The sequence below is a fragment of the Mustela erminea genome, chromosome 17 (genome assembly GCF_009829155.1).
Source record: "Mustela erminea isolate mMusErm1 chromosome 17, mMusErm1.Pri, whole genome shotgun sequence".
Taxonomy (NCBI): domain Eukaryota; kingdom Metazoa; phylum Chordata; class Mammalia; order Carnivora; family Mustelidae; genus Mustela; species Mustela erminea.
The window spans coordinates 42,260,271-42,285,575 of record NC_045630.1 but is presented as its reverse complement, the minus strand read 5'-3'; the positions used below and the strand labels follow the sequence as shown (position 1 = coordinate 42,285,575).

Sequence of the window (25,305 nt, the reverse complement as noted above, 5' to 3'; positions counted from 1 at the left end):
CTGCCATGCCTGTCACAGACAGGCGGAAGGGAATGGCTTCACAGGAAGGGCTGGGAACTGGGTGAAGGTACCATACCCATGGCTAACTGCTCCAGGGGCAGTTCTGAGGGCCCTGAGCCTGTGTCTGCCATACAGAAGCTTGGAGGCCCAGAGAAAAGCCTCAGAGGAGGACCCACTTTTCAGAACTGCAGCTTTCTGGGGGTGGGGCACTCTCCTTTGGGTAGTAGGAAAGATGTGGGAAAGCTAAGGGGACAGAGTTGTTGGAGGGAGTTATATATGGTGGGTCACTGCTGAGAGCTTACAGGTCCCGTAGGATCTCATTTTACCCCCTACAACATCCCTGTGGATTGTACACCTTTTACAGACGCAGAGCCTGAAGCCTGGAAGTTCTAGTGTCTAGGTCAAGGCTTCAGCTAGTAAGCGGAAGGAGCAAGATCAGAGCTCAGGCCTGTCTTACTCTGGCGCCAAATGTGTCGCGTACACCTTGCCACCAGCACATGCGCATGTAAGACTCCACCCCTCCCCACAAGCCATGCCCCCACCCTTTTACTCAGGGCACAAGTTTACCAGGAGTCTGATCTCTCAGCTCACATCTGCAAACTCGCATCTGGCGGACAGGAAAACCCCCGACAGGTCCCAGCACGTGCCCCAGGCGCTTCCGCAGCAGCAGCGGAGGGGCGCACAGTGGGTCCGCGTGGGTGCACAGTGGGTCCGCAGGGGCAGAGCTGGCGTCTCCTGCCCACGCGGTCTGGCCGCCCCGGGTCTGGCGGGGGCAGCGCCGCGGGGCTTCGCGCCATGACATCAGCCCTGGTGTGGTGCAGTGTGCAAAGCCCACTGGTTGGCGTGGCCCGGGACACGCCTTCCCCGGAGCGGAACAAAACGGGGCGCGGGCCGGGCGCACCCAGTCGCCGCTTCCGAAGAGCGTTCCCGCCCGCGCGCCGCGTAGCCGGTTGCCAGGTGAGTGCGCCCCGGGGTCGCGCGTCCCCGGCCCCCACGGCGCCCCCGGCCCGGCGCGCTACCCCCGCGGCGCCTGCCAGACTTCCCCGGCCGCCGGGCTCGGCTGGGGCGCAGAGAGGCGCGAGAAGGAAAAGTGGTGCGGCCAGGCGGCCGTCCCGGGGCTGCGGGAGTAGGACAAGCGGTCGCACTTAACCAGAGCAGCGCGTCCCTTTCCGGGAGGCTCTGGGGACCTCCCGGCTCGGGGCGTCCTGGCACAGAGGGCTCCTGCGTGCGCCTGACCCGGGGTGGCCCGGCTCCCCCACCGCCTGCAGGTCTGGCCGCAGAACAATCAGCGATTCTGCGCGCCACTGACGCTCATTGTACCGCAGGGGGATGAGGGCATCCGTGCCACCCCCTCCCTCATCCTCCTGCTCGGGAAGAGAACGTGCCCGCGGGCGGGGTGGGGAAACATCTGGCTTCACGGTCCAGCCTGGGGCATCTGTGCCCTGAGCGCAGGTGTCAGTTTTCCCTCTTCCTCGGGATCCAGATGGAAGCGGCAACATTTCACCTGTCCCCGCCCCCAGTCTTGGTGCTAGCTGGAGACAATTATGCGCCCCCCCCCACCCCGTCAGTGTTTTGTGGCCTCCGTCCTTGAAGGCTGGGAACAAGAAAGGAGCTGGTGTTGGGCAAATTTAAAGCAAGTTGCCATAGGTTACTCCACGAGGAATTGCTGAAGCAGGTGCTGTAGGAGGAATTGCTGAAGCAGGTGCTGTAGCCACTCGCAAAGGCTTGGGAGTATCCTGCAGCCTCTGAGCCCCTGTGCCATTGTAAGCTCCAGTTCGCTGGTCTAGGCAGGGGACAGTAGCCTGGGCTTGGCCCCTCCCTCTCCAGCCGCCTGGGCTCCAGCCACCCACCCGCCTGCTCCGTGGGGCTGAGGGAGCCGGCTGGGCCTTCCCTCCCTGGAAGGGCTCTGCGCTGGGATCCCGCTGCAGTGGCGCCAAGGAGATCCACTGGGCTCCCGCAGAAAGCGTGTCATGAAGAGGCAGCTGGAATCTCCGTGAGAGATTGCTTGGAAGGGCATCCTGGCTCAGTCTTGACAGTTGGGTCTGCTGCTTAACAGACTGATGACCTTGGGTGCGCGAAGTAACGTCCCAGTGCACAGTTTCCTTTGGAAATGGGGATGGGCTGCAAATGAGCACGACTGTGGTCTCTCTTGTCCTCCCCCTTCCTTGCCCAAAGCCGAGGAGGCTGCCCGTGTTGGCAGTGTCTCAGTCATCTCAGAGTGCAGCTGGGGGGTTCCTCCTGGGATCTGGGGACAGGGGCGCTGAGCTTCCCTAGCTCTCTCTTGGTGGGTGCCTCCTGATGCCTCCTGCAAGAGCGACCGTCCTCAGTCCTCAGTGCCTCTCACCCTGTCCTTGCTGAAGCCAGCCTCGTGCTGCTCGTGCTGCTCGCAGCTTCCCAGGGAATGACCCTTTGCCTCAGGGAGGATATCCGGGGTGGGGGCAGTTAGACCAGGAAGGAAGTTTCTCCCACAGAGGCAGTGGTGTGGTCCGCCTGAGGGGGAGGGGACACTGCCCAGTACAGAGGGTCTGGGGGGGAATGGAATCCAGGGGAGAAGCTCAAGATAGGGCTTAGGCCTTCCAGCTCTGCAACCAGGCTAGTGAAGTATGGAAAACAGGGGTGTCACAGCTCTGGCCTCTGGTCTGATCCAGGACCTCTCTTCCTGGCCCGGGTGTTTCCTTTTTAAACGTAAACATCTGCCCCTGGAGCCCGCCAGTGCTCCCTGGAGCCACATGGCAGCCTGGGGGTGTAGGGGGAGGATTGTGGGCAAACACTGGGTGAGTGAAAGGAGTGGATACAGGCTTTCAGCTAAGTTGGCCTGCTGGATACTCCTAAGCCTCGAAAATGGTTTTTCCCTGTGATTAGTACTGAGAACCAGGTGAGGGGTAGAAAAGACAGTCTGGTTAGTTGCGGAGGCAGCCTTCAAACACAGGCAGACTCCTTCCAAACCCATGTTCAGTGCTGTGTTGTTACTTTTCTTTGCTCGTGTACATTTCCGATTTCTAGATCAGTTAGTAAGGAACTACCTGCTGTGTGTGAAATGCACTTTACAAAGGGCTTTGCCGTGGCTTATGAAGTACTTCAGGAAGATACGGTTTTGCCTTTGTGAATGTGGATGGAGGCAGGGTTACAACTCGTGACCTCTAGGCTTCCACTCTGCTGGATGGTCAGGAAGGAGAGGACATCCCTGGATGTTAGGTTCCAGATCCTAGTGGATATGCTTTCACTAGGTCTGTTGCAAGCTTGAATTTGCAGGCCAGGTTTGCAGGAAAGAAAAGAAGCTTGGAAAAGAGCCTGCTTGAGAAAAAGACACACACACACACACACACACACACACACACACACACGCACGCACACAGAGCAGCTAGCTGGGGGTAGGGAGGCCGGGGAGAGGGGGTGCTGGGTACTAGAGCCCTTGCCTGTGGTTTTCAGTTGTCAGGAATTTCTCTGGCAATGACGTGGCCGGCCTACACAGTGCCTCAGGAATCTGTCTGACGTCGGCATTGAGTAATTGCCATGTATGGTAAAGTGTGTAAATACGGAGGCAGTTAGCATTTCCAGACTCTGGCATTTCCAGGTTTCCCCAGGGCCAGAAGGCAGCGTCTGACTCCTCAGCAGTGACAAAGGAGGAAGGAATAGAAGGTTGGCAGCTGGAGCACAGGCTCAGCCCTGAGCAGGCAACCAGACCCTCACTCTCCAGTGTGCTGGCCTGGGGTTCTTTACGCGGGGATCGCGGGGGCTGGAGCTTCCTGTGAAGTCAGCTGCAAACAACCTGTTTGTATGAGGTCTAAGTGCTAATTTGTTTTTGCTTTTTAAAAATCAATCCAGGAAACATCAGTCAGACCCTTTAGCATGGGACCACGAGTGGTTACCCCTGGACATTGACATCATTCCAGAAAAAAACCAAAGAAACTTGATCTGTTGAGTAGCCTGTGAGACCTATTATAATATAGGGTTTCTTGTAATAGTTTTGAACTAATTTTTAAAAAATCGCAGACCCTCCCTCCCTTCTCCCTTGGTTGACCTTCAGATGTCTGAACCCCCAGAGGTGGAGAGCTCTGCCGTAAAAGGGATTACTAGAGGAGCAGGAGGAGACAGAGCACTGTACCTGTCAGCTTACAATCACGCAAGAGCCATGGACAGAGATGGAAAAAGAAAACTCCTGCTGGGATGCCTGGGTGGCTCAGTGGGTTAAGCCTCTGCCTTTGGCTCAGGTCATGATCCCAGGGTCCTGGGATCAAGTCCTGCATCAGGCTCTCTGCTCAGCAGGGAGTCTGCTTCCCCCTCTCTCTCTGCCTGCCTCTCTGCCTACTTGTGATCTCTTTCTCTGTCAAGTAAATAAATAAAATCTTAAAAAAAAAAAAAAAGAAAAAAGAAAAAACACTCTTGCCACAGAGAGAGGGCTGAGCTGGAGCGACGGTCAAGTTCCAGGGTACCATGGGGCCTAGAGTGATCATAGCTCACGGAGGCCACTTAGCTTCTCAGAGAGGCCAGCCATGGGCAGGATTGTGAAGGAATCATCCAGTGGGCTGTGTGAAGCTGGGGACAAACTGGCATTTCTTTATCGACCATTCACCCCCCTCCCAGTGACCATTACTTTCAGGAGAGTCTGTTTCCTGGGTTTTTAGGTGTCACACTAAGGCATGGGTCCTGAATCCTGATCAGCAGGGAGTCCCTCCTTCCCTCTGTCTCCTTGGCTGCTCTCTTGACCTGGGGGCATGGAGGAAGAGGCTGAGCGGCAGGGTTGGATGGGATCACAGCTCTCCTGTGTCCCTGGCCAAGTACTACACAGCTCAGGTAATGTGAGCCATGCATTTCTAACTAGACAAACACCTGACAGGTCTCTACCAGACCAAGTGGGTGGGAACCTGAGCCCTGTGCCCAGAAGTCACTTTTTGACCCTAGGGAATAAGAGATTTTGGAATGGGAGAGATGGGATTTTTCCACTGGAGAAATAAAGACATGGAGGGGTTTGTCAAATCAGTGGTTTGAGGAGCCTCCTTCAGGCACTCGTGGCCAGTGGTGAAGGATTATGCATCTCTGAAATGGCTCCTTGGACTTGAAACATGACCACACTGAACCCATCACCTTGTCCTGACTTTCATGACATTTGTGAACAGGAGGGCCTGTGCCTTTCTCTCCTGCTATGTGAGCCGCCATCTTGAATCCCTCTTCTCAAGACTGAGGAACTGAACGTAGTTCCTAATGGGACAACTAGATAGGAAGGTGAGGACAGCTGGAAGCCAATCCTTCCAGCCAACCCTAAGGATCCTGACTTTTAAAAAAAAAAATTTCACTAATTAATTAATTAATTAATCAATTTTAGTGGGTGGGGAGGGAGAGGGATGGACTCTTAAGCAGATTCTTGCGGGGATCGATCTCACAACACTGAGACTATGACCTGAGCCGAAACCAAGAGTCCAATGCTTACCTGACTGAGGCACCCCGGATCCTGACATTTGAGGTGAATAGCTGACCAGCTGTTTCTAGCCATTCAGCAGAAAACTCAAGCCCTGTTCTCTCTTGAGATTAGCAACACGGTGAAATAGGTCAAACCAGAACACAGACAGCAATGGTCCGTGGGAACGGGAGTCTCTGAAACCCACCAGGTGGATGATGTGATTACAGAGGATAGCAATGCTTCTCCAACACCAAGAACAATACACACAAGAGCTTGGTGTTAAAGACACAAGCCTCTGCTTGCATCTCAAGTCGCCAGAGGGGAGCTAAATCCCAAAGAAGGGCAAGTCACTCGTCTCGTTCGTGGGGCTGACAGATGAGTCAGGAATTCATGGTCCCTATTTGGCTTGTTATTGTGCCAGCCTTGCTGCTTCCAGAGGTGGATTAGCTGGGAAGGATGGCCAACATCTGGCCCCACAGCTGGTGTGAAGCTTACCAGGGCCAGCCCTGTCGGCGGTGCGCCTGGCCCCATGCTATCACTTCTTCACCCTCTCATTGCCTCCTCAGAGTGGCGGTCTCAGGGAGCCAGTGTGTGGGCCAACTTAGAGACTAGAAAACTGAAGCTCAGAGAGGAAAGGACGTTGCCCAAGGTCATTCAGCCAGGAACGGATGAGTCCAGACCCACTTTCCTCACCTCAACTCTCCCACCCGAACTCAGACCTGGGGAACTTTCCTCCTCAGAGTCTCCCACAGGGCGTCGGAAGCCAGACCTTGAGAGGAAGCCCTTGCGCCTTGTAGGGCAGGAGGTGGCTAGGGCTCCCTCCAGCTGAGACTCTTCCCTGCCGGCGGGTCCCCTGGGGGGTTCCTCCTGGGGACAGAGGGAATGGAGAGCCCACCCACAGGGGGAGCCTGGGGCCCTTCCAGTCAGTGAACAGTCTTTGTTGTTGCTGTTGTTTTTCCCAAGGTGCTGGAACCCTTGTCCCTTCAGCGGGCTCCCGAGAGGAGACCCCCCACCCCCAACATCATGGCCAGGCTCGAAGGAATGGGGCAGCCCAGAGGCATCCCAGGCAGATTGTCCTCACTGGCTGGTCCTTGGGTTTCACCCATTCTCCGCCCATGTTCCCGATTCCCTGGGGCCCGGCTGGATGTGGGCCCCTGACATGGAGCCAGGGAGAACAAGGAGAGGCCTGTATGGAGCTCTGGGTCTCCCCCAGAGGGAGAAGGGCTTTGTATCTGGGAACAAAACACTGCTTGGGACTGGCTCCCAACCACATGGTTAGGGGAACTTTCCTCCCCTAGGGGTATTCCTAGGGCCATAGAGTGTGTCCCTTGCTAGTTCAAGAGGTTGGCAGGGGAGGAGAGAGCCAAGCGTTGGTGTACTGTGTGCCTACTGTGGGCAGCTGCTCTTACATAGGATGGGGCGACAGCCTGACAATTGGAATGACAGGGGTCCCGGCAGGGACTAAACCCATTTAGGAATCCGGTTCTGTTCTTTGAGCCTTGTTTTCCTTATCTGTAGGGTGGGCGTGTATTCCCCATCTCCAGGTGGGAAGGAAGGGATTGTACATGTAACCTGGTGATTAGCAGGCGCTGTCAGTGGTAGCCTGTCGTTTGGGGAGCTCTGGCTGTGGGAGTTCCGGGGGTGATGCTTAGTTACCTCCTTAGAGGCAGAAGAGAACTTGTGTGGCTCCAGAGGGACACACCTGTTTTTCCAGAAGCTTCCCAAACAGAGCTCCCCTCACACGTCACAGCCTGTCCTTGAAGCCACCCCTGCAGGGAAAAGGGATGGCCATGGTGGGCCCCTAGGGCTGGGTGTGGGAACGTGTTCCCGGGGTCACTCAGTGGAGAGTGGCTGCCTGAGTAGAACTGGGGTTCCTGCTGCACGAAGCGGGGGAAGGGTTGATGCTGAGGCAGACGGCAACACACATGGCTCTTCTCACCGAACCGCCACACACATCCTAGGGTTTGGCAGCCCTGAGCTCTTGCTCGACAAGGCATCTGGCCCCTGGCATCCTCGGGGCGGAGTGGAGCGAGAGACTGAATGGTGGGGCATCAGAGGCTGGGGCTGGGGACTGTTCTCCAGGATCTGGGAGCTCAGACCCTGCGGGGGTTATCTGAGGAAGGCAGAGAGAGGTCATGTGCTGTCAGAGAAAGCCTACCTTCGGGCTGCATCAGTGATGCGCATAAGCCTGAGGGGCTGTGGAAGGGCCTTCCACAGTGGTCCGTGGCCGTGTAGACCCGCGTGGGAGAGAACAGTGGGCCCCAGCCTCAGCCCTCCACCTGCTCACGGCCCCTGCCAGTCATTCTGGGGGTGAACACAGCGATTCAGTCACCCACCCCGAGAATGGGTGAGGTGTGGTGACAGGAGTTGCAGAAAAGGAAGTGGAGACTGTGCAGGGGAGAGTCTCAGGGTAAGGGGTGTGATTATTCTCGGGCAGCAGGGAGTCACTGATGGTTCTGAGCAGGGGAGCCCTCCACAGAAAAGATCTGGCGGCTGCCTGGACATGGAATAGGGAGGAGATTCCAGAAGCAGCACGACCATAATTGCTGTCTCTCTAGGGATGCATTCGGTTGTAAAGTAATGGGCTTAAAACGTAGAGGGAATTTGTTGGTTTGTTTAACTGGAAAATTCAGAGAGAGACTGACCTTTAGGTTTGGCTGACTTTGGTGGCTTAATGGTGGCATTGCAGACTCAGTTTCTTTTGTTTCTCAGCTCTGTCTTCCCTGCTGTCAGCCTCATCCCAGGACTGTCCGTCTCTCTGGGGACAACAACCTCAGAGCTCTCACTGGGGGAAGAGGGACTTGCTTCCAGGAAGTTCTCTTGAAGGAATGGAATGCTTTTTCTTCCAGAGCCCCCCAGAACTGCCTTCTCCTATTTTATTGGTCTGAAATGGATAGCTGGCCCATCTTTGAGCCAATAACCTTGTGGGGATAGTTGCTAATCAGGATAGTTGCTAAGGAACAGGTATATATGGTGTAGTGTCCTCTTCAAGGGGCTGCACGAGGAAGTGGTGAAGGCTGGGTTAGGGTGGTGGGAAGAAAAATGGAGAGCAGAGAGTCTCAGAACTGGTTTTGGGGGTGGGTGGGTAAAGGGGAACACACAGTGGCTTGCAGCTATGGGAGGGGGGAAAGCCCATCAACATTCTCAGGAATGGGATAATTCCTCTGTGATGGAGAGAACGGTTTTGGTACCATGAGCAAAAATGGAAAAGTCGAGAAAAAGAACAAGTCTGAGGAAAGGCAATGAGTTCAGGTCCCTCACGTTGAAGCGGAGGCACTGGTGGGCCATTCCGGTGGAGAAGCTCACCTGAGATTAGATGTGTGAGCCTGGACTCAGGGGAGAGGCCGAAGCCAGAGGGGTATGGAGGTTCTTGACAGAAGGGGACCAGGATGGGACCCAAGGGAGCCCCAGCTTTTCGGATATGGGAGGACGAAGCAGAGGGCGTGAAAACGTGCCTGACAAAACCTTGCTGAAAATCCCTGTGATTGTTGTGCTCTTCGAGCCCCAGTGACCGCGATGAGCCCCAGTGACCGCGATGAGCTAGCACCCCCGACGCCGTTTCCTTGCTTGTCAGTCTGCACACAGTGACTGAGCACCTCTGCTGGGTTCCAGCCCCTGCGGAGACGCCCTGACATAGAGAACTTGTCTCTGGCTGTGGCTTTCAGTATCAGAGCGTCCCTGCCTCATTCCTCAGCTACTCCCTGGACGCCTGTAGGAACACCTGTCTCAGGTGCTGTGTGGGGTGTGCAGACTCCATCGTGAACACGAGCTAGACCTTGAGCTGAGGCCTGTGTCCACAGTCAGATGGGACGCTCTCCAGCAGTGAAAACCATGTCTCCCTCTGTCCTTGACATTGATTCTAGCTGCTACTATCAGGAGGGTAGGCTTTGGATAACGTAGCCCTGTTTTCAACATTTCCTGATACAGACAACTGGTGAGTTTTGTCCATAGGCTCTTTTGTATCTTGAGGCAACAGCCAACTCTGGCACCGTCCCCCTTCCTTCCCAGCACCCCACGTCCTTCTAAACTTGCCACATCCGGGCTACTTCATCCCCCCAGTCCCACACCTGTGGCCGCCTATACCTTGCTCGGGGGACCCCCCCCCTCTGTGAACTAATGTCATCTTCCTCCTTCAGTCACATGTCTGTTGGCTGGATGAGTGAAACGGAAGGAGAGACGCTGACCCCATCAGTCTTGGGGGGGGGGGGCTCTGCTCTCCCAGTTTCCATGATGTGCGCCTGCTCTGCCACTCTCTGGCGCATCAGGACCAACCTGGAGCATGGCCTCTCCTGCGGTCTTGGGCTCCTGTGTTAATAGTAATTTATAAGGGCACCTGGGTGGCTCCGTCGTTAAGCATCTGCCTTAGGATGCTTATCATCAGGTCATGATCCTGGGGTCCTGTGATGGAGCTGAGTCAGGCTGCCCACTCAGCGGGAAGTCTGCTTATCCCTCTGCCTCTTCCCCTCCCCCAACAAGTACTCTCTCCTTCTTAAATAAATAAAATATCTAATAAATACATAAATAAAATCTTTAAAAAATAATAATAATTAGCGAACACTAACTATAGGCCAGGCACTGTATCATGCCTTTGACATGCCAGACCTCATTTCTTCCCCAGAAAGAATCTGTGAAGTAGCTATTGCTTTTATCCTGGTTTTACAGATGCTGAAATCAAGGTTCAGAAATACCAGTTACCTTGCACAAGGTACACAGAGCCAGTGTGTGGGGCTCAGAATTGGACCCAGCCTGACTGGTATCAGGACCTCAACTCAGAACCAATACCTAGAGCATCTCAAAGTTGGTCTCAGCATGGCTGCTTTGGACTCACCTGGGGTGTTTATTGAAAATCCAGACTTCTGGGGCACCTGGGTGGCTCCGTCGGTTAAGCGTCTGCCTTGGGCTCAGATCATGATCCCAGGATCCTGGGATTGAGTCCCTGGGATCCCTGCTCAGCAGGGAGCCTGCTTCTCCTTCTATCTTTGCCTGCTACTCCCCCTGCTTGTGCTCTTTCTGTCAAATGAAATAAATACAATCTTTTTTGTTGTTGTTGTTAAAGATTTTATTTATTTTACAGAGAGAGAGATCACAAGCAGGCAGAGAGGCAGGCAGAGGGAGAGGGGGAAGCAGGTTCCCTGCTGAGCAGAGAGCCCGATGCAGGGCTTGATCCCAGGACCCTGGGATCATGACCTGAGCCGAAGGCAGAGGCTTAACCCATTGAGCCACCCAGGCGCCCCTGAAATAAATAAAATCTTAGAAAAAAAAATCTAGATTCCTGTACTTCTCTGAGGTCTAAGGTGGTACTGGTCAATCTGATTTTTGCAGCGCCCCCGGCACTCCTGATTTTTTTTATTTTTTATTTTTTATTTTTATTTTTATTTTTTTAAAGATTTTATTTATTTATTAGACAGAGATCACAAGTAGGCAGAGAGGCAGGCAGAGAGAGAGAGAGGAGGAAGCAGTCTCCCCGCTGAGCAGAGAGCCCGATGCGGGGCTCGATCCCAGGACCCTGAGACCATGACCTGAGCTGAAAGCAGAGGCTTTAACCCACTGAGCCACCCAGGCGCCCCCTTTTTTTTTTTTTAATCTTATCTATTTATTTGAGGGAGAGAGAGAGAATGAGCAGTGGGGAGGGGCAGATGGAGAAAGAAGGAGAAGCAGACTCCCCGCTGAGCAGGAAGCCCGATGTGGGACTCGTCCCAGGACTCTGAGATCATGACCTGAGCCAAAGGCAGCAACTCAACCATCTGAGCCACCCAGGCATCCTCTAATGCCTCCTTTTATTGGCTCTAACGCTCGAGAACTGTGCCCTGTGTGCCTACCCACCCTCCTGCTTAAAAAAATTTCTGGTTTTATTGGTGAGCTTTTTCTTACATATAAAGGAGTATATAATATCTTCATGTATGGGTCAAAGGATAATTGCAAAGTGAGCCCCCATGAGTCAACCACCCAAGTTAAAAAAAGTCAACGCCTTAGCAGCCCCTCTGGAGACCCTCCCTGCCCCCTCCCCACCCCCACAGTGGTGGGCCATTCCCTGTCTTACAGGTAACAAGTCTAAGAGAATAGTTAGTGATCATCTTCCCTTGCTTTCTCTTTATAACTTTTTCCCCATGGGTTCATCCCTTGACAATGAGAATTTTGTCGTGATCCTTCCATAAACCATCTGTGTTTTGTGAATTCTAGAGCATCTGCTTCTTTGGCTCCAGTGAGCCTCTGTGAGATCCATCCCTGTTGATACTTGTAGAGGAGGGTTCCAAGTCTTGCTTCCACAGTGTCCTTTGAAGAGCGGGTACCTTATGCTTGTTTATACCCTCGAGAGTTCCCTGCCCGGGGTTGGAAACACAGCAGTGGCTCAGTGACTGTCTGTTGTCAGCGCTGGGGCAGGAAGCCCCCGAGTGGCAGTGTGAGAAGGATGTGGAGAGCCCTCAGGAGGAAGTGCCCTGCCAGAGCGGGGGCGGTGGGGACCCCACAGGTGCTCTGCCTCCCCTCTTGCCATCCTCGGTCTGCCTGAGGCTCTTCCGGCATGGGCAGTCTGGGTCTCCGGCTCCCTAGAAAACTAATTCCCATGTCTGGGTCCAGTTTCAGGATGCCGAACTGGGGAGGAGGCAAGAAATGTGGGGTGTGCCAGAAGACGGTTTACTTTGCGGAAGAGGTTCAGTGCGAAGGCAGCAGCTTCCATAAATCCTGCTTCCTGTGCAGTGAGTATGCGCCCCGCGGCCCAGCTGCTGTTGCCATGGGAATGGGGAGGGGGGGGGACCTGCCCCCACAGGCCGGGCCTGTCAACACCCCAGGGGACGGGCCCCATGGGACGTAAACAGCTTGACATTTGGCTGCAGCACAGCTGGGGCGGGAAACACTTACAGGCCTCTTTGTTCCGCTCAGAAGCTGCTTTCTAAGGGGAGGAACTGGCCAGAGCTGGTGGGGGTGGCAGCCGCTCCGGGGTGGCCAGGAGCCAAACTTCCAGACTTGCTTAGGGAAACTTTCCACTCCCTTTTCTCTTTCTCTCCCTGCCACAATGCCATCATTTAAGAGGAAGCCACTTTGGGTCCCGAGTTTTACCCAAATTTGGACCCAAATGATCCCTTGTTGAAGGGTGACAGAGGCTACTGCTTTATGGGGACACGGAGCCCAGAGAAGGAGCGGGGTTCTCTCTTCTTCCGCCCTCTGGGCCAGCCTGGTCACTTCCCTCAACTCCCATTTTGCTCCAGCAGCCTGGGATAAGAGGAAGATGAACAAGCAAAGCTTTGACATCCACCCCCAGTAACCCGGAGCAAGAGGGGCTCGAAACACAAGCCCAGATGAGTAGGAAACGGGGCAACAGACCGCAAGCAGCTGGGAGCCGTCCGGTGGTTCTGGGGGTCCTTGACCTGGACAGTGTTTTCAGAGCCCCCAGGAAGCGGTGCCTCCAGAAGGATTGCCTCCCCCATTTCTAAATGATCTGTGGTCAGAGCGGAGGGTTCTGGTCAGAGCAGAGGGTTCTGGTCAGAGGGAGAGTTTTCCGTGAGGGCGGGCAGAGTGGGAGGCAGGGGGATGTCTCAATGAAGACCTGGGTTTCTGGATCCAGTGGTCAGGGTTTGAATCAGAATTCGGGTTTGGGATCTGCATGCTGATGGGCAAGTTGCTTGGTTTCTTTCTTTCTTTCTTTTTTTTTAGATTTTATGTATTTATTTGATAGAGATCACAAGTAGGCAGAGAGGCAGGCAGAGAGAGAGGAGGAAGCAGGCTCCCTGCTGAGCAGAGAGCCCGATGCGGGGCTCGATCCCAGGACCCTGGGATCATGACCTGAGCTGAAGGCAGAGGCTTTAACCCACTGAGCCACCCAGAGGCCCCAAGTTACTTGGTTTCTCCCGATTACAGGGGAGTTAGTAATACTCCCCTCATGGGGTTGTTGTGAGAATGAGGAAAAAGAAGCTTGGAAAATGAAGTACTTAAAACGCAATTCTGAATGTTCGATAAATGATAGACACCGCCCTGGACCACGTGTGTGCACGTGCGCACACATATGCGCACACACATGCACAGATACACACGAAGGCACAAGCTGCTGAGGGAGCTGCAGGCCACACGGTGCGGTGACACGAAGGAGGCCTCCTAGCCCATCTGAGAGATCCAGGGAACGGGGTCCCCTCCATCCATGTCACATGAAGCAGAGTTGGGAGTGTCTGTAGCCGTTTTGTTCCCTGGTGATTTGTGGTCCTGAGTAGGAACAGATGGACCAAGGGTCATTTGGTCCCTGGTCACTTGGTCCCACAGATCCACCTGCTGCCTGGCCACCCAGCTGGGAACCACCCAGCACAGGGCAGCAGGCCCCCCCCTGTCCACCCCCGCCTTGCACCCTGAGCAGCCAGCCGGAGTGGCCACCCAGGGGCCGCATCTGGTGAACAGGAGTGAGTGAGCCCCAGCGGGGCCTTGTTGGCCTGTAGCCCACAGAGGAGGCCGCCGACAGCAGCCCCTTGTTATCGGCAGTTAACTGCACTTAGGAATTTTCCAGTCATTTATTTTTTCAGAGGGCTCAGCATTGGCTAGGAAGAGGGTCCGGGCTGCTGGGGTCCATAGGGCTTCTGCCTTTGCTCTCCCATGTTGCTTAATCACTACAAGGGGCCACAGCTGAGAGGCCTCAGTCATGCTTGAGGAGGAGTGGCGGTTGGTCGCGGTTGGGGGAAGGCAGGAATTCAGGGGGTGGCATAGGAAGAAGGGAGCAGGCCTGGGGCAGGGTGTGAGGGGGTGTGGAGGATTAGAAACACTTGTGGAAAGTCAGGCCGGGGAGCAGGGCCAGGGTGTGGGGAGGTGTTATGAAAGTAACAGCCATAGGAAAGGGTCTCGAGTCTCCCTGGGGCCTCCAGGCCAGTACGGCTCCTGGGTGTCCGAGCTCAGACATGTCCCCGCAACCAGGTGTCTCCACAACTTGCTGATTGCTGGTGTCAGAGGCTCTGAGCACACAGCCGGCTGTTGCTGATTTGTTTACGAATGGAGGGAACATCCTTTCCCTGTTTCAGAGGAGTGGGTGGTAACTGTCCAGCTTGAATTCAGAAATTCAGAATGACCCTGATAATCAAAGGACGTTCCTTCCTAAGTTTCTTTGGAAGGCTCTTCCCTTCCTAAGGTTCGCAGAGAATGGGCCTGGGCGGCATTCCGGCCCTAGTCCCTTTGCTGGCTGGGCCTCTGACCATTCGGGTCCTTGGCTCTGGCTTCTTGTCAACATGGGACGTACATTCCCTTTCCTGAGAGCCTGGCACAGACAGGTGAAGACAGGATGAGGTAACCCAGTCAGGGAGAATGGCCTCTGCCCTGGGCTTGGCCTTTGACCTGGAAGCGGGAACAGAGGGGCCCTGCAGTCAGTCCCCGCGGTCTCAGCAGGGGCGGCCAGCTCCTGCCAGCAGGCAGGAGATCTCAGCTGTGCAGCTGGGGGCTGACCCCATGGCTTCGGGCGCTTCTCTGAGCCGCAGCCAGCTCCCTCCGTTGGGGTTGAGCAACCAGACCCATGGAAAGGTAGATGCGCTGTTTTCCAGAACCTCAGAGTGCAGGGGAAGCTCAGAGAAGCCCTGCACGCCCTCTGACCCCCGCATCTCCTCACCCACAGGCTCAAGTTTGCTATCAGTTTTTCACCCTCTTTTGCCCCACACAGGCTTGGTCTACCTGAAAGGGACCTTGGGCTGGCAGAAAACAGCCAGGTCTGGGAATCACACTTGGTTCTGACCTGGTCCAATTCTGTGAGCTTGAACTTTTTTGTGGGGCTTGCTTTTCCTTCCAGAGGAATCCCTCTCTGTTTTGGAGGGGGGTGAGGGGGCTCCGACCTCTCGCCTGGGACTGCCTCTTGCCCATATTTCAAAAAAAACATCAGAAGGCCTCACCAAGTCTGTGGCGTCTGGAAGGACATTTGTCCAACAAATGCATAACTAACCATACCTAAGACTTTTTTTTTTTTTTTTTTTTTTTAAACCTTAACATTATTTGGTAGAGGTTTATTTAGGACTTCATTCAAAATTCCCCTCAGTCGGGTCTTCGGTAGAACCTCCAGGTGACCAGACTACATTGCCTGGATGGAGGTGGAAGGGTGGGGGGCCTGGGGAAGGTGTTGAAGGGGGACCGTGGTGGGCAGGAGGGCCTGGGGGAGGCCAGAAGCTGACAGGGTGGTCTGGACATGGGATCTGGAAGTCAGGGTTCGGTTGGCACTCCAGGAGCCATCTGGAGGTTAATGACTTATAGGCCCTGCTGTCTCTTCTGGGTCGAGCTCCTGGTCTCCAAAAGACACCACAGTTTCCCCAACTCCTCTTGTCGCTGCTTTCTGCCTTCCCTCTGGTTTTGGAATTTCCAGTTCAATTTGGGCCTTACGGGAAGCAATTCCAGGCCAACTCCTGACTTCCCGCCCTAGAAGGGAATGTTGGAGCCCTTGGCCTGTTGTTCCCTCTCCCTCCTTCCCGGGAGCCAAGCCCCAGGGGAGGTGGTGGGAAGTTCCATATTTGGGCTGCCCAGAACACTGGAATGAGGTGAGGATCTCAAGGGCAGGACTAGAGGGTCCTTATTTAGTCTGAAGTCTGCAACCTGGGGCTCAGGGTGAGAGGAGCTGGCAGAGGGCCCGACCCATTAAAGGCAAGAGGATGGCTAGTTGCAAGGAGCTGAGCTGAGAGCCTTCTCAGGGGGAGGTGCGAGGCGTGGCTTCTCTAGTGGTTTCTCGAGGGGTCCCTGTTCAGAAGGACAAGTTTGAGGATGTGGTCCTGTTGGGCACACCCAATCTCCATATGGAAGGGATATCATAGAACCAAATTGGAATTCTAGGATAAGACATAAGCAAGTAGAGTGAGGACGAGTCTGGAGAGAAGTGGGTGGGGACTGGGAGCATATGATCTTTTGAGGCCTGGGCCTGTTCTTCTTCCTTCCTTGTGTCCTCGAGATACTAACTTTACATAATGCTAATAAGAGTGGCCAACATTTATTATGCATCTACTGTGTGCAGGTTATTGTGCTAAGTACTTTACATGTAAGATCTTATTTAATTCTCCCAACCACCTTTTGGGGTAGATATTATTGTTTGCATTTACAAAAGGGGAGACACGGAGGGGCGCCTGGCTGGCTCAGTTGGTAGAGCATACAATGCTTGATCTTGGGGCTGTGAGTTCGAGCCCCACGCTGGGTGTAGAGATTGCTTAAAAAATTAAAAACAAACAAACAAACAAACATTAGGGGTGCCTGGGTGGCTCAGACATTAAGCATCTGCCTTCAGCTTGGGTCATTGATCCCCAGAGTCCTGGATCGAGCCCCGCATCGGGCTCCCTGCTCAGTGGGAAGTCTGCTTCTCCCTCTCCCATCCCCCCTGCTTGTGTTCCCTCTCTCACTGTCTCTCTCTGTCCAATAAATAAATAAAGTCTTTAAAAATAAAAAATAAAAAATTAAAATTAAAAAATTTTAAAAAAACAACATTAAAAACAAAACCAAAAAACCCAAAAGAACCAAATGGGGATGTGGAGGCTAGAAAGGCAAAATAACTTGCCCATCACACAGAAGTCACATAGCTGGAAAGAAAGAGTTGAGATTTGATTCTGAGCAGTCTCACTGCACGTGACCCCAGGCTCCAAACTATTTCACTCTGGATGGCTGGGTATAGGCCCCCGGACAAGCCCAGGAAGGTATATTGGGACTCACAGGCTTTCCGAAACTCATCATTTCCTAGCTGCTCATACCCCAGGAGTCAGGAATTCTTCCGGGTCTGGCCTTGGTTCTTTCTATGGCAAGCTGGTTCTGAGATCAGAGCCTCCAGATCTTGGTGTAATTAGCATGACCTGCATCTCATTTCAAGGCCCATCCTGCTGGGTACTTGATAAATATGCAACTTTTCTTCTGGGTGCATCGCTTCACCTGCCACCCCACCCCCGTCAGTCCTGCGCTCCCCCCCATCCCCCCACCGCACACAGGGATTGTTTCTTCAGGATTCCATTGTCGGAGGCAGGAAATCCCGGCCCTTCTTCTTTCCGTTGTTTTTTCTTCTCTCCTATTGGACACGTGGTCTCTGTTGAGCAGAGCCAAAGGCCTCAGTAGGTTTCCTGTGGCTTAGGATCAGCTAGGCTGTCGCCTCAGATGAACTGTGGGGCGCACTACAGCCTGGCGAGGTGTGAGGGTGGAGGGGACGGAGGAAGGTGTGTGTGGGCTCTTGTGAGAGGTGGCTCGGCTGGCATTCCTAGAATGGGGCCTCGCAAACCCCCTCCCTCCCTCTTCCCAGCTCCTTGGCCATCCGACTTCCATTTCCATGCTGCTCCTGGAAGATCTGGGTCTGGAGAGTTTCAGCCGCGGCGGGGCTTGGGGAACAAGCAGCTCACCCCAATGTCAGCTCACTGTCCTCCCTTCCCTCCCCAGTGGTCTGCAAGAAGAATCTGGACAGCACCACCGTGGCCGTGCACGGCGAAGAGATCTACTGCAAGTCTTGTTACGGCAAGAAGTACGGCCCCAAAGGCTACGGCTACGGGCAGGGCGCCGGCACGCTGAGCACCGACAAGGGGGAGTCTCTGGGCATTAAGCACGAGGAGTGAGTACAAGACGCTCGCCAGCCCCTTCCTTGAGGTCTGCCCTCCCACCGCAGTGTCCCACACATTTGCAACTGCTTTTGGTTCAGCCGTGAAAGGCTCAGAAAGCCATTGATTTCCAGGGAAGTCCTACAGTGGCCCACTGGGTGTCGGGCCAACGAGAGGAGCTGAGGGTCCACTGGGGAATAAAACAGGTGCGGTGCCTCCCTGTGTGGAGAGTGCAGCCCATGTTTTCCTAGGGCTTAGAGCCTAGAGGGGTCCCCAAGAATCACTCCATCCAATGTCCTCTTTTCTCAGATGAGAATCCCCAGCCCAGGCTCAGTGGCTTGTCTGGGGGTCTCATGGGCGCTGAGCCGGGCTCAGCAGGAGCAGCACTGGCCCACCCGCCTCTTTCTCTAGCCATCTCTTACCCCTGCACTCTGGGGCAGCCATCTCCCTTCCTCGGAAATACAGCAGGGTTTCACTGGCACTCACTGACCTCTGACCTGTTGAAAGAGTGTCTTTTGGCAGTCTGCCTGGCCAGCATCTTGACCTTGGGGAGAATGGGCAGAAATGACAGATGAGTGAGCACATTTTAGCCAAGGTCATTGCCCCAGAGGGAATGATTTGTCAGCAGATTTCTCCTGGAAAGAATCTAACAGGCCGGCTGCAGGAACGGGAAACAGGGGAGGGCAATTCTTAGCAAATGAGCTGCTCACTGATGCCCGTGTTTTAACTCCGTGGCGAGAGGCAGTAGATTGCTTTGGGGAAATCCGCATTTTGCTGAGCCCAGGTCTGTCCACCTGTAAAATGGGAGAGGACCATGGAGGCTCTGGCTGGGAGAGTCGCCCCTAGTGGGCGTGAGATGAAGGCGGGGTTGTGCCCGCTCGGGGACAGCCCCACTCGACCCCCTCTATGAAAGTCATCTCACCGCATGTCGTTGCCCACGCAGGGCTCCTGGCCACAGGCCCACCACCAACCCCAATGCCTCCAAGTTTGCGCAGAAGATTGGCAGTTCCGAGAGGTGCCCTCGATGCAGCCAGGCAGTCTATGCGGCTGAGAAGGTGATCGGTGCTGGGAAGGTAAGGTGGCTTCTGGGGAGATAGGCTTGGGGGAGATGGGCTGGGGAGACACCTTCTTGAAATGTGGGTTCTAGGACTTTGTATGTTGGACCCTGGATCTGATCAAGGGAGCCTGAGCACTGGGCTTTTACTCCCTCCCTTCTAGGGAAGGAGTAACCCTTTGTCCCCATGGGCTGCTTGTCCCTGTGGCTTCCAGTCTGCAAGGACTGAAGAAGTCACACATGGGCTCCGGGGACAGGTGGCTTGGCCAACATTCTTCTTCATGAGGATAACAGGCCCGCCGTTGATAAAACTGATTATTAAATGCTTAAATGCGATTTATAGGGTGTTGTAAAGATCAATCTGTTGGGTTTCAAAGGAGCCACAAAATTTTGTGGGAACATGTGTCTTTCTGAGAAGAACATCCACAGTTTTCATCAGATTTTCAAAAGGATTTGTAATCCCCCAAATGTTGAGAGCCACTGGAAAATCCACATACATTCCATATTGTAAGACCTGGTCTGTGGGAAACCCATCCATGTACGACTAGGGCAGAAGTTTTTTTAAGATTCAGGGCAGATCAGAGCCTCCCAGAAAGCTTTTGCAAACTATTTGTGACTGCCAAGTATGCCTTTCCCCTGTGGACCGCCAACCCCAGAGCACAGTAAGAATCACAGTAGCGAGCCCCCGTCCCGGTGAAACCCTGCCTCCCAGAGAGGCTGCAGTGGAGAAGAAGCAGGAGAAATGGCAGTCCCAGACTAGCGGTCAGAGAATCATGGAAGAAGCATCCTCAGTCTGTGGCCAGAGAGACCCAGATGGAGGAGTGACTCGGCTAAAGTCACATAGCAAGCATCAGGAACAGCTGGGCCAGGAACCTGTCTGCAGCTCTTCTGGCTTTGGGTGACGGCTTTCAAGTCTTCTCCACCTTGAGGAAGGGGCCCATGACCAATGGACGGGGAATTGACACTTAGGCCAGATCATCTAGACCATAGCAAGCTCTTATTGTAGTCTTTATAGTCATGGTTGGAGATAGATACTATTATCCCCATTTTACAGGTGAGGAAGCTGAGTGTCAGAGGCATTAACTTAATTTGCCCAGATCTTCCAGCTAGGCAGTGGCTAGGCTAGGAGTCAAGCCCAGGTCCCTCTAACTTGGAAGCCTGTGCTCTTACCACTCTTAACTCTGCTTCAGGCCTCTTAACCTCTTTGAACCCATTTCCACAGATGTACAATGGGAAATGAGAACCCATTTCCATAGCTTCATGAATCCTGGAATCATGACTAAGACCGTGGACCCTAGGGGTGCCTGGGTGGTTTAGTCAGTTAGGTGTCTGACTCTTGGTTTTGGGTAAGGTCATGGTTTAAGGTCATGCCATCAGCCTACATCGGTCCCCGCACTCAGTGGGAGTCTGCTTAGGATTCTCTCTCTCCCTCCTTCTGCCCCTCCCCCTGCTTACGCTCTGTCTCAAATACATAAGATCTTCAAATGACTGTAAAAAAAAAAAAAAAGGAAAAAAAGGACCTTGGACCCTAGAGAACCCTTAGTTTTGCCACTTACTAGTTGTGTGGCTTTGGGCAAATCACTGAACCTTTCTAAACCTTCCATCTGCATCTGTAAAGTGAAGCAAATGACCATCCCATCAAACAAAGCTGTTTTGCAGAAGAAAGGAGAGACTGTTCTGGGGTCCCCAGGGCAGCCCCCCCCCACCAGTGTGTGCTTAGGACACTATGCCATTGCTGTTACTGTTGGTGCTATTATTACTGTTATTGTGTACTTTGGGGAATTCTTGTGTGGTCAGAATGATGACCCTTGCCATGAACTAAGTGATATGAAAGCGGGAGATACTAATCTTATTTTGCAGTTGGTATCTTTTGTGCTCATTGTGTCTCACTAGGAGATCTGAAAGTTCTAAAAATAGCTGAGAATCCCTGTGTCCATTACCCAGACAGGGTCTAAGTTAAGCCTGTAACTCCTGAGGGGTGGGGCTAAGAGAATTTTGTATTCAAGTGGAAAAGGTTGGGAGAAGCTCCCACCTCTCTTTGGCCTTGGCCAGGAAAGAAATATCGAGGAACAGAGGTGCTTTGGGGTGCTGAATGAGTGAGCAAAGGGATCCAGGGTGTGTGGAGGGCCGGCAAGGCCCCGTGAGGCGTGGGTGGTGGCCCCGTGAGGCCTGGGTGGCGGCCGCGTGCGCTTCAGCCCTGCCCCAGCCTGGAGAGCTGCACAACCCTGCTGCACAGAGGAGGAGGCGAAGACTGGGATGGAGGCGGAGATCTGCCCCCCCCCCCGCTTCAGCTCTCCAGACCCCCCTGTCCCTGAGGCCTGGGAGGAGGAGCCAGCGTGCATGGGTCAGGCAGCCAGGAAGTCTGAGGGGATGCAGCTTCCTTTCTCATTCTCCAGGCGGGCAGTGCTGAGGGAGTCTCTTTGACCTTAAAAGGCCTTGTTTTGTCTGGCATGCGTGGGGCCTGCCCTTGGCTTTCCTGGTTTTGCAGAGCTGTCCATACAGCAGCGGCTTAGCTGGCTCAGTGTTGCTAATGGGAGCAGGGTGCTGAGAAGTCTTCGTGTTTGGGCTGGCTCCCTTCACTGTGGGCAAACCCGGGCCTGCTCCTTCCCCAGCAGGGTCTCAGCCCTGTGTTGCTTCCAGGCTCCTCTTAGAACCCCAGAGGGCCTTCGTGGCCCCTGGAGAAGCTGCACTCCTCAGGCCTTCCCCTGCTGGGTTCAGTGCCCTTCACAGTGCCCTTTTCCTTCCAGAGTAATATTCCACACGATGGCCTCAGGGCCTCCTCTGGGCCCCGGCCTGTGCCGGGCTTTTTATCCTGCCAGAGCTGCCTAATCCTCTCAGCCGCGGAGCGAGGGAGATACTAGCAGACCACTCTGTGAGAGGGAGTGGCTTCCGGGCAAACAAGGAGCCCAGTTCTGGAATGAATCCCAGTTACAACAGCCCTCACCGTGCCCTGGCACTGTCTGCATGTATGTGCGTGTCTCAGGCCCTTTCTGCAAGGTGGACACAGGGGTCTCCCGGAGGAGGAAATGGTGGAGGCTGTGCGGACAGTAGTTAGCCATGCCAGGGCGAGTCCGAAGCCCAGGCCCACACCTCCGATCCACAGGCAGGATGGGCCTGGAGAAGGCCTGTGCTGGCCTGTGGGGGGACAGCTACCGCCGTGGCCTTGCCACCCCCTCGCCTGCCCTTTGTGGCGGAGCTGGTGCCATTAACCATCCGGCCATAGTGATACGTGCTTGGAGATGGTATGAGGTCTTGCGTAGTCCGTGGCCTGCTTCCTCCACTGCCTGACCTCACGGGCCACCTCCTCCCACAGTACCAGCTAAGCAGACTTCGGAAGTGTCTCGAACCCTTCCACTGTTCTTACGTCAAGGGGAATGGGACTGTGGGGTCAGGGATGCCCTCGTCCCTGGTGGCAGCCTTAACTGTTCCCTTCCACCACAGTCCTGGCATAAGTCCTGCTTCCGGTGTGCCAAGTGCGGCAAAGGCCTCGAGTCCACCACCCTGGCCGACAAGGATGGCGAGATTTACTGCAAAGGTGGGTGGTGCCACCTCTAATTCGAGGGTTGAGCAGTCTGAGGGGGCAGGGGGCTAACTAGTTATGCCCTTGCTAAATGTAAACTGATTCCTGGCCTTGGGGTCAATGCCAGAGCTTCTAGCGTGACCCTTCACTTTATAGATGGGGAGACAAGCCCGGAGGGGAAGGATGCCTTGGCCAGAATCATAGGGCAGATACAGGCAGGATGGGGCCAGAGCCTGGGTTCCTAACTCCTAGCCGGATGCCTTAACGGCAGAGAGGGCTTCTCCTGTAATTTCAGCAGCAGGGACATGGATATAAGGATATAATGTGGAGCCAAGGACCTCCTCACTACTGGGGATTGGGGTGCTACAGAGGTGACGGGCGCTGAGTGGATTTTGCTGCCCTGAAGGCCTGGCCAGGTGCCCAGGGTGGAGGATCTTCGGTGGGAGGGCACTGGGAGGTGTGGCCTGGGGGAGAAGGAACTGGGCCTCACCCCTTCTCTCTCCGCAGGATGCTACGCGAAAAACTTCGGACCCAAGGGCTTTGGCTTTGGGCAAGGAGCTGGGGCTTTGGTCCACTCTGAGTGAGGCTGCCGTCACCCACCACACACTGCCCACTCCCCTGCTTCTCATCGCCGTTCCCTTCCCAGCAGCCTTGGCGACCTCCTGGATTCCTCCTCCCTCTCAGCCCCGCCACGCATCACTAATGACTTGAACTTGGGTGTTCGGCTCCCTTTGGTTTGGAGTCTGCCTGAGATCCCACTCCTCTAAAGGGCTCCCTCTGCCTGGGATGTGACACCATCACCAGCAGGAGACCTCAGTATTTTAGTGTAGGTGGGACTGGGCTCGTCTCCCCACACCCTGCCCCACAGTCCTCTGTTCTTAGCCTGTTAGGCTGAGTGTCCATCATCAACTTGCCAAGATCCGTGAGCCCACGTCTCGGATCCCAGAGGAGCAGTAGCCCCGGGGGAGAGGGAATCAGGACCAAGATGGGGCAGAGGAAGCTGGTGATTCATTAGACCTGAGATTCTCCTTTGTGGGTAAGAGGGTGGTAGGCTTCTTGGTGTCCCTCAGGATAGGCCTGGGGAGTTCCAGTTGGGGAGTCTCTGTGGATGCAGAGGGCACACAGACAGGGCCATGGACTGTCGGGACCACTTGCCTCTCTGGGCCTCTTCCCTTGGACGTTCTAGGGACCTGGTGTCCTTCCCCTTGGGGTGAGGAAAACAGCCCAGGTCTGAGGACCCAAAGTCAGGGTGTGGTCTGACCTCCCCAGGCGTCAAGTTCCTTGTTTGGCGGGGGCCCCAGTGAAACACCTCCCAACACACACTTTTATATAACAGTGGCCCAAACCTGAGAGTAAATAGCTCTGCCCCTAACCCCGGTCCCGGGGCTGTGGTGGCAGCTCCTCCCCGTCCCAGCACAGACCAGGCCAGTGCTCTGTTCCTGCCACTCCTGCTTGACCCTTAAGAGTTGGAGGGAGGCACACACGGCCTCAGTCTTCATCTGGACACTGCTTGCCTATGTGCCTGGTCCTCAGGACCTGCCTGCCCACTCGGGACCTTGCCCCGACCACTCTGCCCTTCTCTGGCCACATCGCCCCCCATCCCTTCCAGGCCCCAGGTGAGGAGCAGCAGGAGGAAGGGGAGGGGCTGGGCCTCGCTGCTCCCAGTGACTGAAAGGACTACCGTACGCGGAGGAGTCGTCCGGAAGGGCTGCAGGTGCGAGCTGTGTTCAAGCTGACTTCTCACCTGGTCAATAAAGGTCTTAGAACAGAACTCTGGTGTCTGGATACTGTGTCTGTGAGAGTACAGCTAACCACCCGGCTGGGAGGGAGCTTTCCTGGAGCCATCAAATTAGCAGAAGTTCAGGTGGAAATCGATACGATTTGTTCCTGGTTTTCTAAGCGCTGCTTACGTTCTAGATCCATTCTAACCGAACCACACTGCCCCGAATGAGGACTTGACCAGCCCAGTCCCACTGCCTTGCTGGCAGTGGCAGCAAGCCGACTGCTGGCAGTCCCGACTCCCATATCTGGGTGTGAAAACTATGAGTTTTGGCAGTTGAGGGGCTCAGTGAGGCCCCAAAGCTGTGCTCAGAACGTCTCCCAGCTTGGAAAACCCCAGAGTGGGAGGGAAACTCAGCCAGAGGAACTTCCATGTCATACCTAGAAAGTTTACTTCTGTCCAGGAGGGATGGAGTGGAGGGGCCCAGCTCAGCCAGCTGCGTGGTCCCAGCCCTGGCTGAGTCTATCCTGGCTGCTTGAACAATACCATGGACTGGTGGCTTATAAATAACAGAGACGTATTTCCCATCGTTCTGGAGGCTGGGAAGTCCACAATCATAGTGCTGGAAGATTTGGTGTCTGGTCAGGGCCTGCTTTCCTAGTTCACAGCCAGCCACCTTGCTGCTGTGTCCTTACATGGCAGAAGACACAAAGGAGCTCCCAGGAGCCTCTTTTATGAAAGCACCAATTCCATTCTTGAGGTCTTTTGTCCTTATGGCTTCATCAGCTCCCAGCAATCCTTCCTCCTAATGCCATCACATTGGGGATAGTTTTCAACAGATCCATTTGCGGGGGGGCACAAAATTCAGTCTATAGCATTCTGCCCCTGAACCCCCCAATTCATGTCCTTTTCACATGCAAAATACATCCATTCCATCCCAATCACCCCAAAGCCTCATCTCGCTCCAGCATCAACTTCAAGTCTAAGCCCAAAACCTCACTGAGTGTCATCTACAACAGATACAGGGGAAGACTCCAAGTACATTACAGGCCAATTTCTTCCCCAGCCATGAACTTGGGAAAAAACACATTCTGTGCTTCTCAAATACAATGG

The 25,305-nt window shown here is 54.5% G+C and overlaps 1 protein-coding gene across 1 annotated transcript; it reads left to right on the top strand.

Moving 5' to 3' along the window:
- Positions 1 to 845: 845 nt before the first annotated feature.
- On the top strand, positions 846 to 23,065 carry CSRP1 (cysteine and glycine rich protein 1). The gene is made up of 6 exons (XM_032317373.1): positions 846 to 957; positions 11,975 to 12,093; positions 17,744 to 17,912; positions 18,842 to 18,971; positions 22,394 to 22,487; positions 22,980 to 23,065. Exons 2-6 carry the CDS (start codon positions 11,982 to 11,984, stop codon positions 23,054 to 23,056), a joined length of 582 nt encoding a protein of 193 aa, XP_032173264.1. The 5' UTR covers positions 846 to 957; positions 11,975 to 11,981; the 3' UTR covers positions 23,057 to 23,065.
- Positions 23,066 to 25,305: the final 2,240 nt, after the last annotated feature.

Coding starts and splice junctions, on each gene's coding strand:
- CSRP1 (XM_032317373.1), top strand. CDS start 11,982: ATGCCGAACTGGGGAGGAGGCAAGAAATGTGGGGTGTGCCAGAAGACG. Junction 17,913..18,841: donor CTGGGCATTAAGCACGAGGA/GTGAGTACAAGA, acceptor TTGCCCACGCAG/GGCTCCTGGCCACAGGCCCA. Junction 18,972..22,393: donor AGGTGATCGGTGCTGGGAAG/GTAAGGTGGCTT, acceptor CTTCCACCACAG/TCCTGGCATAAGTCCTGCTT.